This window comes from Rattus norvegicus, chromosome 15 (genome assembly GCF_021556685.1).
Source record: "Rattus norvegicus strain SHRSP/BbbUtx chromosome 15, alternate assembly SHRSP_T2T, whole genome shotgun sequence".
NCBI classification, from domain to species: Eukaryota; Metazoa; Chordata; class Mammalia; order Rodentia; family Muridae; genus Rattus; species Rattus norvegicus.
In genome coordinates this window covers 39217529-39237848 of record NC_141548.1, presented here as the reverse complement: position 1 = coordinate 39237848, position 20320 = coordinate 39217529, and the positions used below count along the sequence as shown (strand labels likewise).

At 46.6% G+C, this 20320-nt stretch overlaps 1 protein-coding gene and 1 long non-coding RNA gene across 3 annotated transcripts in view; one reads left to right on the top strand and one right to left on the bottom strand.

Moving 5' to 3' along the window:
• Window positions 1–416: 416 nt before the first annotated feature.
• Window positions 417–20315, bottom strand: LOC120097005 (uncharacterized). Its single transcript, XR_015638839.1, has 3 exons — window positions 20277–20315; window positions 15817–15886; window positions 417–937 (listed from the first exon to the last, which is right to left on the bottom strand). It is a non-coding gene; the product is annotated as an uncharacterized LOC120097005 (long non-coding RNA).
• The window catches only part of Kpna3 (karyopherin subunit alpha 3), a 74083-nt gene continuing 73588 nt past the window's right edge, over window positions 19826–20320 (top strand). Inside the window, exon 1 of one of the 2 annotated variants that reach the window (NM_001014792.1) lies at window positions 19826–19901. In NM_001014792.1, coding sequence (NP_001014792.1) covers window positions 19833–19901 — 69 coding nt within the window. In that variant the 5' untranslated portion in view covers window positions 19826–19832. Of the gene's footprint in view, window positions 19902–19981; window positions 20280–20320 lie in introns of those variants that run through there. The other variant, XM_087586135.1, reaches the window with a different exon arrangement.

Sequence of the window (20320 nt, the reverse complement as noted above, 5' to 3'; positions counted from 1 at the left end):
TCCCTCCTCAACCGTTCAGTATTTAAATTTAGTCCCATTTCCTGACTTAGGGGAATTTTGTAGGATATGGTTGTTTGCCAAAGGAATTGAAAAACCAGTGGGCTTAGGTCACCACAGTCACACTGGTCACTCTGTACACAGTCTGTGCTCTACTCTATAGTAGGCACTAATCACATGTCCCTGAGTAAGACGACAAAAACCTCTGCTCCACCGAAGGAGACAAACACAAACAAAGGATCCCCAGGTAACGGATGATGACCTGCACAGTGTGATGTTCTTGTGAACAGTTTAAGGCAGGAAGGTTTTCTCTGGCTTGCAGCTGAAGAAGGGATACTGCCCATCACCGCAAGGAAGGCGGGGCCGAGGAGCCCGAGGCAGCTGGTGTCTGCGTCATTAGCTGAGAAATTAAACACAAATGCTGTTGCTTGGCTTGTATTCTCACTTTTTTTTTTTTTTTTCATTTCAGTAGAGTTGATAACGAGGGTTAAACCATCACAATGGGTAACTTCCACAGAGAAAACTCAGTAGGGAAGATGGGCGGAGGAGACAGGAGCTGGGGAAGGGGGAGGGGGAGGGGAGGAAAAAGGGAGGGAGAGGGGCAAGGAAGAGGAAGGGAAGGGGAGTGGAAGGGCCAGGGGGAGGGGAGAGGGGCGGGGAGGAGGAGGGGCAGGGAAGAGGGAGGGGCAAAGACTAGAGGGGCCAGTCCCTCCCAGGAGCAGTTGATCGAATCGCCAGCCTCTGCTCAATGCCATTCACCACTTAAGGGAAACATGGCTTCCTTGGGTCACCAGTGACCCCGGTGCTGCAGCAGGAATGGACACCTTTGTCCTACTGAAAAGCAAAGACGCTTCACACCTCGGGGCCGTCTCCAGAAGCCTTCAGTTGGGAGCCAATGGAAAGAGACTCCCGCTGTTCAAAGGTGGAATAATTTGAGCATCTGCAATGGATTGAAATAAATCAAATATGTTAAAATCCTTGCGTTTATAATTATATCAGGGGGAAAAAACCCTCTCATAGGTCACCTTTACGGGTTGCTAGGGAACCAACTCATTTCTCTGAAAACTAGCTTAAAAAGGAAAAGAAACAAGCATTTGTCTTTTCTATACGAGCAGTATTTTGAGGTAGCCAAACTGTTGTTGAGGGAAAGGTCTCCTTTTAGAAACAGTGCAGCTAGCAGATGACGGAGGAACAGGAGAGCGATGAGAAGCCAAGACTCCGCCATCATAGAGCAATGGATCTGAGGGATGTCAATAGCAGGCAAAGTCCCTGGAGGCTCATGGTGGCTCTGTGCTAGTGGAAAACTGGCAAGACCTGAACCCCTAACCATAACATCGCAAAGGCGAGACAAACGAGTATGAACTTCTGATGGGATGCATCCGAAGGGCAGACCACCACCTCGTGGGAACTGTTACCAGGGAAATCAAACCTAGTGCAGCAAAGTTCTAGACCTAATTGAACATTTCAGGCAATCCAGGGCTTAAGGAAATATGTTGAATGACACCGTGGGGGTGCAGTGAGCAAAGTCTAGTGTGTGGAAACTCAACAGGACAGATGACCCAGTTTCTCCAACAAATAAATTAGAAAGAAAAAAAAAAGAAAAGGAGGCAGGGAAGCTTGTAATGAAAAGAGACCCAGGGGACATGATTAGCCACCTGCAGTGTGTTGCTCATGTGTGGATATTAATATAAACAAACTAAAAAAAAAAAAAGACAGAGCAAGGGAGTTAGCTCTGTAAAAAGTGTGCCTCACAAACACAGACCTGAATCCCAATCCCAGCTCCCACATACAAAGTAGACTGCAGCAGTGTGCAACACTACAGCCAGGACTGGGAAGGAGGACACAGCCTGGGGCCTGGCGGTTAGCTAGTCGAGCCAGTCTTCAAGCTATCAAGCTCCAGGTTCAGTGAAGATTCTGTCTCAGAAATAAGGTTTGAAGTAAGTAAGGAAGACACCTGACATTTCATTGACCTCCAGCCTAGACGCACGCACGCACGCACGCACGCACGCACATGCACTTACAGACTCAAAGTAATGAGAAGTTTTATACATTAGTTGGGTGTTTGTAATATTAAGAAACTTTTAGACATGATAATGATGTTGTGGTTATGCTTCTAACAGAGTCCTTGGTTTTTGAGGTGCTATTCCAAAGTATGTGTGAAAGAAACAATAGGATGTCTTGTATCCTTCTCAAAATGGTCCAGTGAGGCTACAGGAGACCGAGGGTGAGGATGGGGTAAGAGGGGTTTCCACAGTTTGTGCGTATTTGAAACCTTGTATGACGTCACATTAGAAAAAGGAACAGCAGAATGTGGAAGGAGCCAACCACACACAGGGAGCCAGCGAGAAAGCTTTCCTATGACAAATCACATAAATGGTCCCTATCTTCCAACTTCGGGGCTTAACAGGTAGGTCATCTTTCAGCATGGCTTTTCTCTTGGTAGCTACTAATTGAAGGTAGCTCCTACCATAGGCAGAAAACTGGGATTATTCGTCTTGGAATCTGACTTGGTGAAGAGCTGGTAGACTCTCCTGACTCTTGGCAATGACCAGGTGTTGTGGGACAACTCTTTTCCCGGGGAGACACTACGCATATGCCTACTCACTTCAGATAGGGAGTCCATGACATACCAAGGTATGTCTATCACTAAAGTCTAGCTTGATGAAATAATGAGTTTTACTGGGGCTAATTACAGAAACAAATGACTCAAAGACAGCTACATCACCAAAGCCCACCCTGGCATGGCTAACAGCTCTCTAGAGCTGGAAACCTGGAGCAGACTGCATAGCCTTCAGGGAGCCCAACAAATTGACAAGTGTCCCTTCCAAGTGGCTCAGTTGGTCTAAACCTCTTCTAGGCAGCTCTGGTGTCTTCTCTGCAGCTTGGCTTGTCTGAGAGTGACTCTTAAGAGCTTTATTGCTTACTCTGGGAGGGAGGGGCCTAGTGAATCTGGTCAGTTTCAGGGATTTCCTGAATCTGTTTTGAACTCTTTACTTCCCTACTCAGCAAGCATCCCTGCAGCATGGAATGTTTCAAACAGAGAGGCATCTGTTACAAAACTCCAAGGTACTGCATGAAGCCAGGAAACAGGCATGCAGGGCTTCTATGTCATTCTCTTTCCTCCCTGTACTGTCTGGTTTTGTGTCAACTTGACACGAGCTAGAGTGTTCCAGAGAAAGAAGCTTCAGTTGAGGAAATGCCTCCGTGAGATCCAACTCTAAGGAATTTTCTCAATTAGTAGTCAATGGGGAAGTGCCCAGTCTATTATGGGTGGTGCCATCCCTGGGCTAGTGGCCCTGGATTCTATAAGAAAGCAGCCTGAGCAAATCATGAGAACAAACCAGTCAGCAGCACCCTCCATGGCCTGTGCATCAGCTCCTGCCTCCAGGTTCCTGCCCTGTTTGAGTTCCTGTCACCACTTCATTGAGTGATGAGCTGAGTGAAGACTTTCTTCCATAACTCTTTGGTCATGGTATTTGCTTGCAGCAAATAGAAACCCTAACTAAGTCACTCTCCCAGCGTCCAGCCTGGACATCCCTTCCTCCCAGGAGCAGCTACTTGCACAGACAGGTAACTCTAGAGCAAGGAAGGCAGTTAACACCTCCTGGATTTGTGGAGCCGGGCAGCACCCAGCGGGAGCTCAATCTCTTTGTGGCATCTTTGTGTTTGGACAGCTCTGTCCTTCTCAAGGCAAGACCCTGACTTTTGTCCCTGTTAAGGTTAGTGGGAAATCACGGTTTTCAAACATTAGTCTTCAAATGTGTCTAGTATTCCTGCCTTTGAATAGCAGTATTTCTATATCCGAGTCTGCTGACAAATCACTTGGAGAATTCGGTAATTTAACAAAATGAAAAGTTTCTTCCTGATCTAGTACAGGGCCTGGGAAGAACGGGCATTTTGTCCCTGTGCTTCTGGCTTCCTTCTGTCTAACACCTCTACCATCATCTGAAGTCTACCACTGGGAGCAATGGAAGAAAGGACAGAGAAGTGTCATCACCCAAGTGACCTCTGATGGGAGGTAACAGACATCACCTGCTGCCACAGCCCATCAGAGAAGGCAAGGAAAGGAGCGTGCCATGATGCTGACCAGCTGCCAGCTGCCCTCAGCTGTCTCCAAGTGTGGACAGTGCTTCTTCCATGGGGAGAAACGAGGCTCTCTGCCTAGGACGTCAGCGCCAACAGGAAGAACTCCTAGCAGAGAAGCAAGGCATAGTGGTTTCGACATGAAGCGTTCCCCACAAAGGCTCATATTTTGAGGACAGGTGGTGCTATTTGGGGAGAGTTAGGATGCTTTAGGGGATGTAGGCAGAGGAAGCAGATCAGTTTGTGAGGATGCTTGGGGATATCCTCTGTCCTGCCCACCCTGCTTTCTGTTCACCATAGAATGAACAGCCCATCTTATCCATGTCCCTGCTTTGCTATTCTTCCCAGATGGTATAGTGGCAAGAGGCCAAGCAACCATGGACTACAACTTCTGAATCCACAAGCCCTTCTCCCATTGAGTTGTTCTTTTTGGGTATTTTATTGTGGATTGGAGGCCTTTCTGGGAACTCTGCAATTCTATGAAGTTATACTGCTTCCTCTCCCACCATGTGGAGTCATTCTCAGAATGATGTCATCTGGGCAGGGGGGAAGTGGGCTTATCCTTTTCACTAATTAGAGGGCTGGGGGATTTCACCTGAGGGAGGAAATCCTCATACATGCTCCAAATTTTGGTGAGTCCGTGGGAATCACACGCAAAATAAATTTTTTCTTTGTGTGCCATTTTCTAGGTATTGGCTTTTCAAGTTGGCACATTTGAAGAATCCAGGAAGTCTTCTTTCTCTAGAAGCCCACAGTGAAGTTCTCAGGGGCTCTCCAGAGAAGCAGAGCTGACAGGGTGTGTACAGAGAAAGGCACATTGGAGGGACTGTCTCTTATGGGTCAGGAGACTGGCAGGTCCACAGTTTTCAGGATGGGCAAGCAGACTGGAGACCTAGGAAGAGTCAATTGTGCTGTCCAAATGCAAAGACTGCCAGACTGGGAAACTCTCTCCACCCCCACCCCACCCCCACCCCCGCTCAGGGAAAGTTGGTCTGAGTTCTCCACAAGCTTTGGGCTGACTGAGCAAGGCTCCCTAATTAGGAAGGAGCAGATATGTGCGCTTGTTCTAGTCCATTGGTTTAAATGTCAGTCCTTCAGAATACTAAGGCTGACCATACAGTTGGATAGTTGGTATAAAACCCTGTCTTAGGATCACTCAAGCAAACATAGAGAGCTAGGAACTACCATTTTAAGAAAAATCTCACCTGTGTCCCCAGTACACCTTTGACACTTTCAGGGCTCTAAGGCAGTTAGTTCCTCTCCTAGCTTGCTTCCCCTTGTGACATGTAGATTCCATTAAGTCACCTTCTTCCTATAACTTCCATGGACCTCACACTGAAGGAATTGAGGCAGGAATCCTCAATTCGGGTCTAGTAAATGTTAGCGTTAAAGCAGCATATGCCTCTGGGGAATTTTAAGAATTTTACAAATAGTTCAAATATATTGCATCTTTACAACTTTACCTTACCTTGAGCAATGGTGTAATCGACAAAGCGCTAATTGTCACACGTTCATCCTCTGGCCAGCGTCTGGTGCTCATCGTGGAGCAACTCCCCGACAGATGAACTCTGCTGACCCTCACACTCACACCTCAGCGCTCTGCAGCTCTCTGCAGTGAGGAGATTGCTATGGGTGCAGGCCTCATTAGGTGTGAGCATACTGCTCTGCTGTAAGCCACTAACGCTGGGGCACTGGCTGGGCTGGAGTCAGCACAGCACATGCTTCCTGTCCAGATTGCTGCCTAGCTCAGATTCCCCTTGCTTTCACACAACATCGCACACGTAGAAGTCAGAGGCGGCCTGGCGAAATGGCTTCCTCCTCCTGGTTATTTCGAAGGCTGCCTCTGTTTGTCTTTGAGGTCTGCTCTGCCCTATCTCTTTCCTGGTTTTGTCCTTATTTTTCTTTCCTTCACATACATGAAGGCTGATACTTGTGTTGAAACTCTTTCCTCTCCTTCTTTAGACAAGTTGATTTTCCTCCGCAGGAAAGTGTCCCCTGCCCGTTTGCCACACTGCCCTAGAAAGAGAGACTTTCAGTTGTGAGGTTTTGAAGGATCTCATTGGGCCAGCAATGCTGTGTTAATATAAAGGGAGATCATTCAGTCTGCGTCTCACTGCTTTCAGGAAGGTCCCTGAAGCAGCAGTGAAATGGCCAAACAGCACTGCTCTGGGGTCCTGGTCCTCACACCTGCCCCCTGCGCCTGGGAGGAGTAGGACACCGCTGCTTACTAGCACTGCTTTCTTGTCTGACCACAGCTTCCCAAAACTCCATGCAAAAGAAATTAGTAGATTGTATTGGGCTATAAAGAAAAATTAAATATGAACTCCTGCAAGTAAATGGGTAGAAGAAAAGATCGTACTGAGTGAGGAAACCCAAACCCTGGAAGACAACATGGTGTGTTCTTCCTCATCTAACGCTCCGAGCTCCCGGTTGTCAGGTGTGAGTAAATACCATGGAGGAACTGCAGACTAGGAAAGGAACACGGAACCATTGCTGGGGCGGTGGGGTTCATGAACAGTTGACAGGACAGCAGCAGGGTACGAGTCACCTGATCAGGGACAAATGGGCTATCTAATTAGGGATGGGGAGGGAGTAGGATAGATACAAAAGGAGGGGAGATAATAGAATAACGTTAAGGATATTTGAAAAAGTCGTAGGAAATCATACTATTAACTATCTTTAAAAGCCTAAAACATAAGTCTATGTATAGATACACATACATAGTTTAAATGAACTTTTCTCATTTGATAATGCTCCCTCCAAGAGCCACAGAGCAAATAACAAAAACCCCACGTCAGCTATGAAAAGCCTTCTTTTGAGTTGTTGGCCAAGGCTATTCAAGCAACTCCCCTTTCGATTTGTTGGTCAAGTCGTTGGTTCAAGCAACTCCCCTAAATTACAAGCTATTGGTATTGCCCTGGTCAGACCCAGAGGTGGGAGGTATGCCCCTGCTGCTGAAGTCACAGTGTACTTTAGACAAAGGACCCCGAGGCCCTTGAGCTGGAACTGACATGAAGTCTTTTCTCTGAGAAGTAGCTTTTATGGTACCATAAGATACCATGAAGACTTCAAAATGAGAGAACCCATACCCTGCTATGATGCCCATGAACCACATCAGCGACCAGCATGGCACAGTAACCCTAAGGCTGAGGTAGTGGCATGCTTGTAGTTACCTTGGGGGTAACCAACAGTGCTCTAATCGAACTTAATGCCTGCTCGACAAGAGGTAGACCATGGCTAGTACTGAAACCTAACCAGTTAGCAGGGGGCTAGTGAAGTTATGGATCTTGGAGGAGAACCTACATCCACCACTAAACCAACATAATCCCCAACAACAATCTACAAACATTTGTCTTGGTGCCCACATGTCTTCATTCCTCACCGAGGAAGCTTCTCTTTGCAGCAGAGACTACTATAGAAAACCACAGCCAACCAAAATGCAGAGTTGGGAATCCCAGTCTCAATGGATACATCTGTAAAACACTCCTGGACCTAAGAATCAGGAAACATTTTGGAAGAGGGGGCAGACAGATTGAAAGAGTCAGAAGATGGGGGAGATCGTTGTGAGTTTGTATTCCCTAGGAATGTCAAAAGCTACACTCGTCCATTCTTGTTAGCATGACCGCCTAAGCAGGAACTGAACAAGGACAACAGCAGACATGCTAATGTGGATGGGTGAAAGCCCGTGAGGCTTCAGCCCTACACAAAGAACTACAGTCAACTATGGAAAGCTGAGAGTGGGAGAAACAGTCTTCTCGGGGAAGAGCACACCAATGGGTTATCCAGTACCAAATGGTCAGCCCTGCAAACAGACGTACAAGTAATATTATATAGACTGAGCAGGTTGTATTTCTGCATTTAGGAATATATATATGTATATATGTATATATATATATATGTCTGTACATACACACACATGTATGTATGTATGCATGTATGAACAATTAATGAAAAAGAGGCCATGAATTGGAAAGAGCAGGAAGGAGTATATGGGAAGGTTTGGAGGGATGAAAAGGAAAGGGAAATGATATAATTATATTATAATTTCAAAAAGTAAAAGAAGTAATTAAAAAATAAATGAAGTAAAAAAAATGAAGTTTGTAGATTAAATTAAAGCCTTTAAAAAAAAAAGACATCGCTTCAATCCAAAATTACTCTTCTACTGTCCACAGATCGCTTCAATCCAAAATTACTCTTCTACTGTCCACAGCATGTGCTTCTGCTGGGTTTGATTTTCAGGGTTCCCCTGGGACTTTCTCTGTACAGGGTAGGAAGATGCCAGGGAAAGGGTTGCACTGAGCAGCGAGCCTCAAGCTCACTGTGCATCCATTTCCCAGGGGGCCCTGCGCCCAGCAGGTTCCTACTGTGTAACTGTGAGCAGGGCTCTAAGAACTGGTGTTTCTCTCTGACAATGCTGCCTGGACAGCTCAAGTGGCCAGAGTTGATCATTTCTGTGTCCCAATCCAAGTTACAGAGAATACGGTCCAGCACGCAGAGCAGAGTGATATACACCTCCTTCACTGTGGTATACAGTTTCCTTCACTAATACATTATTACAGCTCAAATCCTGGATGTTCTGAATTTGAAAACGTTTTATTTTATTTTATGTGTGTGGCTGTTTTGTCTTCATGTATGTATGTATACCGTGTGCATGTCTTTTGCCCATGGAGGTCAGAAGAAGGAATAGAACATAGTTAATGTAGGCTTTAAATTACATGATGTATGGAAGCTACTATATTATCTGAGATAACATAATAAAGTCACATGCAACCACTGCTTCACAAAACAGTCTCAAAAAAAATTCTGAAACTGACATTTAAAACTGCCATCCCCCACCCACCCCACCCCCCCTGCAAACCATCTTGAGGGACAATCTTCCAAGCCCCTCCCCTTACCCTTTACCCTGCCTTATTTGATGGAGCTTCTGAAGTCCTTCTAGCTCTTTCCTCATGACTCAGGGCTCTTGCTTTGAACCTGCGTGACTGTACTGTCCACAAACCTGGGATGACCTAATGCGGGGCTTTCCTGACATCTACCCTCTTGACCCTCTGCCCACTAGCATACCCACAGCCTCTGGTCACATGCCCATAATAGCACTTGACACACTGAGGTGAAAGAAACTGTTTATCAAGCCCCTTGTCCTGGACCCCCTTGCTGGGGCAGGGCCAGGTCTCCAGGTCACTGCTGCACGGTGAGTGACACTGTCTGGGTCACTGTCTGGGCACTTGATGGCCGTGTACCCAGCTCTTGGCATTTTATGCTTATTCATTCAGACAGACATGGGCATGTGTCCACAGCTGAGTGCTGAAGTGCCGATCTATTTTAGCCTTCCAAGACAGCCAAGGACAGAAATTGCATTCCTCCTTACACTGAGGATGAGTTTTAGTTACCACAAGGTCAGGAAAGTATCCCCTTTCTGGTGTAGTTTCAACCCATTCTCTTTCTTTTTGGCCATTGGTAGGGTTGTTCAGTTTGCCTTGATTGCAGGGTCAATGAAGCCAAGGCGGCCTGTGTACAAGTGTTTAGCTTCATTTAGTAGTGCTCTGTGTTGGGGCACATGCATGTGTGTGTGTGTGTGTGTGTGTGTGTGTGTAGGGATGTGTGTGTGTGTGTGTGTGTGTGTGTGTAGGGGTGTGTATCTATAGCTGTGTGTAGGGGTGTGTGTATATGTGTGTGTGTAGGGGTGTGTGTAGATGTGTATGTGTGTGAAGATGTGTATGTGTGTGTAGAGGTGTTTGTGTGTGTGTATGTGTGTGTAGAGGTGTGTGTGTGTGTGTGTGTGTGTGTGTGTGTTTGAAGATGAATGTGAGTGTACATGTGGAAGTCCTAAATTACTTTTATTTTGAGACAGATTCTCTTACTGAGTTCGGAGCTTGTCCATTACTCTAGACCAGCTGGCCATTGAGCTCCAGGGCTCCTCTCATCTTTACCTCTCTCCCCAGCTCTAGGATCTCAGATTCATCCCTGTGCCAGGCGTTATTTTTTTCTTAATGTGGGTTTTGAGAATCCAATTCGGGTCTTCATGCTTGTGCCCCGTGGTTCTCCCAGCCCTTGTGGATTGTCTGATATAGGTATAGGTCCTTGTGGGCAAAGAGAGCAGACGACAGGCAGATGGGGGTTTGGAAGCCTGTGAGTGTGTACAGTGAAGAAAACACCCGGGACCAGCTCGGAGAGGCAGATCAACTTCGCTTGCAGCCATTCGAGGCTTTTATAATTTTGGCAGATGGGGTAGAAACATTCAAGATGGGCAAAGGTCATTGAGGACTTAGGATACCATTAGCATGGAGAAGCACTTCAAGAGTCTCCGGTGCCAGCTGACTGGATTCTCAGGGGGAGAAAGCTGAACTGTAATCTAACCAAGGCTATGTGTCATTCTACAGGTAGAGGTGTGTATGAGGGTTCTGAATTCCTCAGACGAAGTCAGAGAGGGTAAGTCTTGCTGATGAAGGGAGTCCTCCATATTGCTCCAACCCCAGAAGGCTATGGTCAATGGTAGACTTTGACCTTAATTAGCAGAGTTTTCCCAGAGTGCCCCAAGCATTTTCCAGCTGCTCAGAGATTTTTGTTTTGTTTTTTGTTTTTAAGACAGAAACTATGTAGCCTTTGCCGGCCTGTAACTTTCCATGTAGATCAGGCTGGCCTCAACGAATAGAGATCCACCTGCCTTTGCTTCCTGAGTGTTGAAATTAAAATCATGCACTATCAGATATAGCCAGGCCTCCTCAGTACTTTAACACTGGGAAAGTCACTTCAAGTACCTCTGCCACATGGGTCTTGATTCTGTACTAGGATAATTCTCAGTTTGATGGATTGTTCTACTTCACCTCTGTTGCTATGATAAAAAATCTTGACAAGAAGCAACGTAATGGAGGAAGGCTGAGTGAGTCACTGTTCTATTGCTATGAAAAGACATCAGGACCATAGAAACTCTTACAAAAGAATGCATTTAATGGGAAGCTTGACTACTGTAAAAGAGACTGAGTCCATGAGCATCACAGAATAAAGCACATAATCGTCATGGTGGGGAACATGGTGGCTCAAATGCAGGCTGGTCTACTGGCAGCAAAGAGGAGAGAGGAGAGAGAGGGAGAGGGAGGAGAGAGAGGAGAGAGGGAAGAGAGAGGGGGGAGAGGGAAAGGGAGAAGAGAGAGAGAGGAGAGGAGAGAAAGAAGAGAGAGAGAAGAGAGGGGAGAGGGGAGAGGGAAAGGGAAAAGAGAGAGAGGAGAAGAGAGAGAGAAGAGAGGAGAGAGAGGAGAGAAGAGAGAGAAGAGAGGGGAAGGGAGGAGAGAAGAAGGAAGGGAGAAGAAAGAGAAAGGAGAGAGAGAGAGAGAGAGAGAGAGAGAGAGAGAGAGAGAGAGAGAGAGCACGCACAGGCCAGGCTAAGCCTTTGAACAAGTGCACCCCTAGTGACACATCTCTAACAAAGTCATGCCATGCCTCCTACTCCTTCCCAGACAGCTTACCTACTGGAGACAAAGTAAGCAAGTACATAAGACTATGGAGGCCAACCTCACTCAAACCACCCCAAAGGGCTTATATAGATCACAATTCCAGTTCACAGTACCTCACTTTGGAGGCATTAAGGCAGAAGCTTAAACCCCCAGTCATACCACATTAAAAGTCCACAGCAATGCGTGAATAAATGCATCTTTGCCTGCTTGTTCTCAGCTGTCTTTTAGATTTTTATGTTGTTCAGGACCTCTGTCTAGGGAATGGGATTGCCCACAATAGGCCTTTCAACAGTAATTATCAGTCAAAACGATCTTCCCATATACATGCCCACAGGCCAACCTGGTCTAGACTATTCCTCATTAAGGCTCTCTTCCTAGGTGGTTCTAGGTTGTGTCAAGTCACCCGTGCACAGACTGTGTGTGTAGAAACAGCAGTAAAGGTATTTCTAGGACTCCTGTTAGGAGGGAATGCTGGTATCCTCTCCCTTGATCCCACAGGCTTTGCAGGGAGATATGGGCTCTATGAAGTCTTCCTGAATAATACTGTTGGTTGCTATGGACCTACCTCAAAGAGCATGCCTGGGTGACACACGGACATTTTACCCTTGCAGAGCATCAAAGGGTGGTAGAGACTGGCAGTTCATATTTATGTCTTGAATGTGGGCATCAAATTAGAGGTACTACTTCTAGGAAGTTATGAGAACACTAGAATGTGGGCCCTAGCTGGCAGGGGAAAGGCCTTTGAGAATTATACGTAGCCTCTGGATGTTGTCTTACTCGCTGCTTTCTGAAGGACAGATAATGAAAATTTCTGCCACCAGCTCTCTCTGCTATCAACGGGACTGTCCTACCATACCCTTCCCTGCCAAGATCAACTCAACCCCTCTGAAACTGTTCTCCCAAAGAGTCTTCTGGCACACATTTTGATTTTGGTCACAGAGTGCAAAAGCATCCAATATTATTCCTTTTCCAGCAGCTAGACTCTCCTCAACTTTCATCCTCGTGGCCAGAACCCAGTTCTCCATCTAGAACTGAAAAATGCCATTATTTATCATCATCATCATCATCATCATCATCATCATCACCATCACCATCATCATCATCATCGTATGAGTATGTAACCCAACCCCAATTGAATTTATATGTACAACTTTTGCAATGTTTCTGGGAAAGGTTTTTCTTTCTGATGTTGGAAAAGGGAATAAGGAGACATGTTTTTCTCCCTACATTTAGATGCAGGTATATGTAGACATAAGTCTTATACCTGTGAGAACCTTCTCGTGACCATGAGAGACAACTCTAAGGGTAAGACCCAACAGGCTAGAGATGGTGTACTGATTAGTTTTTTTGTTTTTGTTTTTTTGTCAACTTGACACAAGCTAGAATTATCTGAAAGGAGGGAACCTCAATTGAGAAAATGTCTCCTTCCATAAGATTCATAAGGCATTTTCTTAATTAGTGATTGATGGAGGATGGCACAGCCCATTGTGGGTGGGATCATCCCTGGGCTGGTCGTCCTGGTTTCAATAGGAAAGCAGGCTGAGCAAACCATGAGGAGCAAGCCAGTAAGCAGCACCCTCCATGGCCTCTGCATCAGCTCTGGCCTCTGGGTTCCTGCCCTGTTTTCGTTCCTGTCCCGGCTTCCTTCAGTGATGGGTCACAGGATGGAAGCACTGCTGAGTGACCCTTTTCTTCCCCAGCTTGCTTTGGTCGTGGTGTCTCATCACAGTGACGGTAACCCTAACCAAGATACTGCCTTTGTTGCTATAGGAAAATCCTTGAAGCTCAGCATGGTGGCACACAATTTTAATCTCCGCGCTAGAGAGACATTTCTTCAATTAGGGTATCTTCATCTCAGGCGACTCTCGGTTATGACAAGCTGGCAATAAAAACTAACCTGGGTGGTACATCCATTTGCTGCTCTCTTGTTCTTTCTTTTCTACCACAACAGTTTTGTGTCCTGGGCTGGGGGGAGAACATCCTCCTGTAGTTGTCATGAATATGAAAACGCACAGAAGAAGAAATAGAGTCATCCCTCGGGGATGGCAGACCATTGAAGAGTAACTTCAGTGGTTCTGTGTGCTTCATAGCATGAGTTCTACGTCACTCAGCACTTTCCCTGTTTGTTTGAGGGTGGAGGCCTGTCATAAGGGTTGATTAAAGGATCTGCCCTTCTTGTGACTGCTGGCATTCCTAACTAGAGTGTGCTCTTTTTCCTGGTCTGCTCAGTGAGCACTCATCCACAACACTCTGACCCTCCCCCTTCAGCTTTTGATGTTGATCTGAAGGAATGCATAAGTTGAAGTAGAACTTACATGGGTTTTATTTCTGAGCTAAACTCGGGGACAGTAGCATGAGTTTTGCTTCAGTGCTCTGAAAATCAAATCTAGACAGCTGACAGATTTTCTCTTATGTGAGTACAGACATTTGCCAAACATGTCCCAGAATTAAATGTCAGGGATGATTTGGGAATCAAGAATCTTCAGGGTCAATTAATGAGCATAAGCTTGGAATCTAGTTTCTCTGAGACAATTCATTTTTCTCCGATAGAAGGAAGAAATAAAAATATGTAGATATTCAATTATCGTTCAATTTTAATTAAATCATCATCACCATCATCACCATCATTTTTAAAAAGCAGTTTTGCACTACAGTTTAGCCTGGCTCCAAACTCATTATCCACCTGCCTCCACAACCAGAATGCTAGAATTGCAGACATGTACCACCATGCCCAATTTGTATGACATTTTAAATTTAATTTAGTGTGTGTGCGTGTGTCCAGCAGGGTTTGCTGAGTACTGAAGATAAAAGTGCAGGTCTAATTTGAATCTCAAAAATTTTTAAAAAGAATACTGTTTGTTTTTATCTTCTTTAACAAGTTCGCACATACAAACAATGTATCTTTATTGTAGGACCTCCGCCTCTCCCCTCTTACTCTTTGCAAGTAACCAACACCTCACCCTGCTCCCCCCTCCCCTCCTCTTCTTCTTCCTCCTCCTCCTTCACCTTTTCCTCATCCTCTCTTTTAAAAAAATCCATTTAATCCAATCAGTGTCTCCCTTTGGAATGTTGGCTGATCTTGTAAAGGTAGCCATACCTTACAAAGAGGTAGTCACAGCTGCAGTGAGGTAGCCACAGCTGCAGTGAGGTAGCCATAGCTGCAGTGAGTTCCTGGGTGTAATGTTTATGTCATGTCCAGAAGAAGCACTTCTCTACTTCTACTTGTTACATATTTCTGCTCCTTTGCCTTCAAGGTCCCATTTAGGTACGAACAGGCAACAGTCACTTATTCTTAGCACTTGGATGAGTGATGAGTCTTTGTATTACTTGCTGATCATTGAAGGGAGAAGAAGCTTCTTGCCCAAGGCTGAGGAAAGCCACTAGGCTACGTGTATAAATATAGTTATTTAGAGATCGGTTTGACAAAACATCCATTTAGCAAGACAACAGTAATGTGTTCCCCTCTAGGGCTTTTGACCAGACTTACAGTACCAGGCATGAATTCTTTCCTGTGGAGCAGACCTCAAATCCAATTCAAAGGTGGTTCACTAGCCACCCCCCATCGCCATTTTAACAGGCAGGCCACTATTGCTCCGATGGGCACATGTTGCCTAGCAGGTTGGCACTATAGCATGCAGTGTTCACCATTAGGAAAGACCACTGACATTCTCTCTCCCATTTACCCATGTGGCACCTTCTGGCACTATGTGAACTAGCCAGTGGGGAGGAAATGTTCAGGTCAGTCCCAGAGTGAAGTTTCTATTCCTATAAGCAGTGATCTGTGCCTTCAGCAATAGGATATAAGCATGAGCTTCTGTCGCACCCATGAACAACAGCAATAGCCTATGTTGTTTTGGGAGACCATGGAAAGTTTGAGTTTCTGACCTTTATTATTAGTAATTTATTAAGTGAACACATGTTTGGCATTATGTCAAGCACTTCACGGCTATATGTATTTCTATTTTATAGTTGATCAAAATTTAGGGAGAATGTCCATTGTTGAAACTGTAAGAAAATATGAAGGGGGGACTAAAAAGGTAAAGTTCTTTCTCTCCCTATACCTGTGTTTATTCATAGGGCAACCATAGAGCATCTGTAAGAATGTTCAACAGCTTTAATGTCCAATATGGTGGGCATAATATAGAGGCTAGTGAGCAACTGAAATGAGATTAGCATTTTTGAGGAGAAATTTAATTTTATTTAATTGTCTTAGCCAGGGATCTCTAGAGTCACAGAACTTATGGGTAGTCTCTATATAGTAAGGGACTTTGCTATGATGACTTACAGTCTGTAGTCCAACTCCCCAACAATATCGGCTGTGAGTGGAAGTCCAAGGATCCAGTAGTTACTCAGTTCTACAAGGCAAGCAGATGAAGAAGAGTGAGTCTTACTTTCTTCCAATGTCCTTATGTAGGTCTCCAGCAGAAGGTGTGGCCCAGATTAAAGGTGTGCACCACCATGCCTGGATCTGGGACTTGCTTTGTCCCAGATGATCTTGAACTCAGAGCTCTCCTTGCCTTAGTCTCCTGGGATTCATAACCACTTTGACTCATGATCTCCATGCCAAGATCCAGGTCAGAAACTTGTATCTCCCAGCCTCAAGATCAGGATCCCAGGTGAGCCTTCCAATTCTGGATTGTCATTCATTCCAGATATGGTCACATTGACAACCAGGAATAGCCACTATAATCCACCTCTTGTCACCTTGACACAAATATCTCATGTCCACATGGAACAATAACAAGGTCATAAGTACGCTTAACATGACATAACTATTCCTCGTACCAATCGCAAACACATTTGTAAATTTACAATGAGGCAATGTCCCTTAGGAACATTCTTTTGCTATTTTGTCTTTTTTTTTTCTTTCTCTCTCTCTCTCTCTCTCTCTCTTTTTTTCCGGAGCTGAGGACCAAACCCAGGGCCTCGCACTTGCTAGGCAAGTGCTCTACCACTGAGCTAAATCCCCAACCCCGCGGAACATTCTTTTAGTATCTCAACTTAAATACCAATTGATGTTAAAGAAATTGGAAAAAAGCACAAGTAGCTATACAAATGTGTTCTTAACAAGATAAAACAGAAGCACAGCACACAGGAAGCAGAGAAAATGGGAAATACTGGGTCTTCTGGGCTGCTCTTCTTTCTACCTCTTTCTCTCCTGGGACTCCCAGACAGTGAGATGCTGTCTTCAGTTCAAGATGTGTCTTCCCTTCTCTGGACAAACCCTCACTGAGGCACTCAGAGGTGTGCCTTCCCCATTTTCTTCTCTTTGTTTAAAGATTTGTTTTATTTATGTGAGTACACTGCAGCTGTCTTCAGACACACCAGAAGAGGGCATCGGATCCCATTACAGATGGTTGTGAGCCACCATGTGGTTGCTGGGATTTGAACTCAGGCCCTCTGGAAGAGCAGTCAGTGCTCTTAACCGCTGAGCCATCTCCCCAGCCCGTCCTTCCCCATTTCTAGGTGTTCTAAGTCCATGCTAGTCGACACTGAAGATAAAATGCCCACAGGAAACATTGTTCTCGGGCTGCTGACTGGGCCAGCATCCAGGTCTCCCACAGTGGCATTCTGAAACAGAATTTTAAGAAGACAGGAAACTTAAGTTTAAACCCATTCCAAGGAGGTACATTTGTCAGTTTCCAGAGTTACATGTTCATTCGAGTCTGTCAGCTTGTTCCGTAGCTTTTAAGTGCTTCAACATGACTTTCATTTGCTGTCTTGCTTGAAGACTCACAAACATTTGAGCAATTGGCCTGTTAGAAAGGTTGTCGTTCTAAAGCCTCGAGCTTCTTTCCCAGTGCCTGCCACACTTTCGGTCTCACTCATGTCTTTGTCATTTGTTTCTTCTGGCAACGAAGAGACTGGATGGAGGCAGCATCCGCGCTGCTCTGTTTACCTGGGGATTCCAGCATTAGTGCCATGATGACTGGCACTTAGGAAGCACTCACTGAACTGTCCTACTTGTGCGATGCTTGGTAAAGAGAAGTGGCCGAGAGGATCAAGCAATCTCACTAAGGGACACCTGCCAAATTATAACTGAAGCAGAGCCACAGTGCACGTTTCTCTTTTAGTCAGTCAAGACAATTAAGAGAGGCAAACAAAAACTTCCATTATCCTTATGCCAAGTGACAGGTGAGGTTTTTTGTTTTATTTCTTGTTCTGTCTCCTTCAAATGAGCGGGCAGACCAGGATCACTGAGGGCTTGAAGTCCAGTGAAAAACGGGAATGAATTTATTTTAAGAATAGAAAGAGGGCTGAAGAGATGACTCAGCGATTAAGAGCACTGACTGTTCTTCCTAGAGGTCCTGAGTTCAAATCCCAGTAACCACATGGTGGCTCACAACCATCTGTAATGAGGTCTGATGCCCTCTTCTGGTGTGTGTGAAGACAGCTGCAGTGTACTCACATATAGTAAATAAATAAATCTTAAAAAAAAAAAGAATAGAAAGAAAGAGAAAGGAAAAGGGGGGAAGGGAGTGGAAGTGGGTAAGGAGCACAACTAAAATAGTTAAAACAAAATAACAACGAAAAATAAAATACAGAGAAAAAATGCAGCTTTATGTTTTCCCTGAGAAAATACTTCTGGCATCAGTAGGGCAAAGATGGTCTGATTCTTTACTGTATTTATCAATTGGCCACAACTAGCCGCTCACAAAACAAATTCACGTGATCCCTTGGCCATCACAGGTCTTTCAGTTCCTAACTCTTGACTTTCAGGTTCCTCTTCTTCTGAAGATTTTCTTAACTGAATTCTTTATGGTGCATTTCAACCAAACTCTGACCGATCATTCCGATCGTATGTAGCATACCGCTGCACATAAGCTTATATTTGCTAAGATTCTTGTGGTCGTTTGAATAGGGATGGCCCCTATAGACTCATGTGTTTGATTGCTTGGCCCATAGGGAGTGGCACTATTAGGAGGTATAGCTTTGTTGGAGGAAATATGAGGTGGACATTGGGTCTCCTATGCTCAAGTTAGGTCCCTTGTGGACACAGTCACCTTCTGCTGCCTGCAAATTGAGATGTGGAACTCTCAGCTCCTTCTCCAGCACCATGTCTGCGGGCATACCACCATACTTCCTGCCATGATGACAATGGACTCAACCTCTGAACTGTAAGCCAGCCCCAATGAAATATTTTCCTTTATAAGAGTTGCCATGATTATGGTGTCTCTTTACAGCAACAGAAACCCTAATTAAGACAATTCTGAAATGTAATACTCATATATAATCTAATAAGGTTATCTTGCTGTAAAAACAAAAACAAAACCAACCAACTAACCAACCAAAACCAACAAAAAAACTGTTATTGTTCCAACAGGAAGCTAAAGGGAGTTGACAATCTGGAGTCTGCAGACTTAGGTCCTGAAGGCTACATTGTGTTAGGTAGACTAAAGCATCAGGTCATAGAAAGGTAGGGCTGCCAAAGTGAAGGTTGCACAAGGATGCTTGGAGAAATCAGGGGATGCTAGAACACTTTTTTTTTTAAAATCAGAATTTACTAGGTACTGTTTTGATCTGACAGATTTTTGAGACCAACAGTGTCTCTTTTCTCATTGAGTTTAATAGCGGGTGCAGGAAGCAATCATAAACACACACATCACACTCACATGTATTTGTGGAGTGGAAACAAGCGTGCTATTTATAAAACCGAAGCAAAGCAGAGAACAGGGTTTGAGGGTGGCTGCTATTTGAGGAGACCCTAAAGAAGCCAAAAGCGCAAAGCACGCGTGGCCGTTCTTTTTCTAATTTTCGAAGCTGTAGAAAGCAAGGTGCGCCCCCGGAGCTCCGCCTCTCTCTCCGGATAGGCTGCAAGGTGCCATCTCCAGAGTTGCCCCGCCCACCAGCCCGCCCAGAGGTGGGGCTTCGAGCCCGCGCTCAGAGAGCGCCTAGCCGAAAGCGCGCGCACAGCCCTCCCGGCATGCTTCTCGTCCTCTCACACCGTGGCTCAGACCCGCGCCTGGCAATCTGGGAATTGTAGTTTGCGCCCTCCGCCCCGCTTCAGGGGTGGCGGTAAAAGCTGCTAGGTCGGGCTCCATTTCTAGCACATGACTAGCTGCTGTGGGGAGGCCCGGCGAAGGGGTGAGGGTAGGGTCAACGCGACAGCCGGCAGGCCAGCGCCCCGGCCTTCTCCGGCGCGCGCCTTTCCTCAGCGCCGCCCCCGCGCCGCGGCCACCTCGCGCTCCAAGCGTCACGGAGCGCGCGCTCCTCCCCCTCCGTCCCCTCCCGCTCGACTCGCCGCCGCCGCCGCCGCCGCCGCCGCCGCAGGAGCAGCCGCCTCCGGAGCCGCGCGCAGCCATGGCCGAGAACCCCGGCTTGGAGAACCACCGCATTAAGAGCTTCAAGAACAAGGGCCGCGATGTGGAGGCGAGTGTGCTCCGCGGCTGGCTGGGTAGGGCGGGGAGGGGCGGGGGCCCGCGGCCGCTGGCTCTCGCCGGCTGGCGGTCAGTCGGAGTTGGCCGCCGCCTCGGGGCGCCGCGGCCCGGGCAGCAGCCGCCCTCTGAGCGGCTAGCGCGGCACCTGGGACCGCTGAGCGCTCGGCCCCGCTGCGCGGGCGCGGCCTGGCGTCGGAGGGGAAGGGATGTGGAGCCGAGGCGGGGTCCGCGGGCCGCGCGGGAGGACGGACCGGGATGCTGCCGCCCCGCGTGCCGACCGCACCGCCGGGGCCGGGCCGCCGCTCGTGTCCGCAGCCGGTGCAGCCTCCCGCGCTGCCGCACATGGAGCCTGGGTCCCCGCGCTTACCTTGTGCGAGCCGGGCCCAGGCGGGCGGTGGCAGCCCTCAGAGG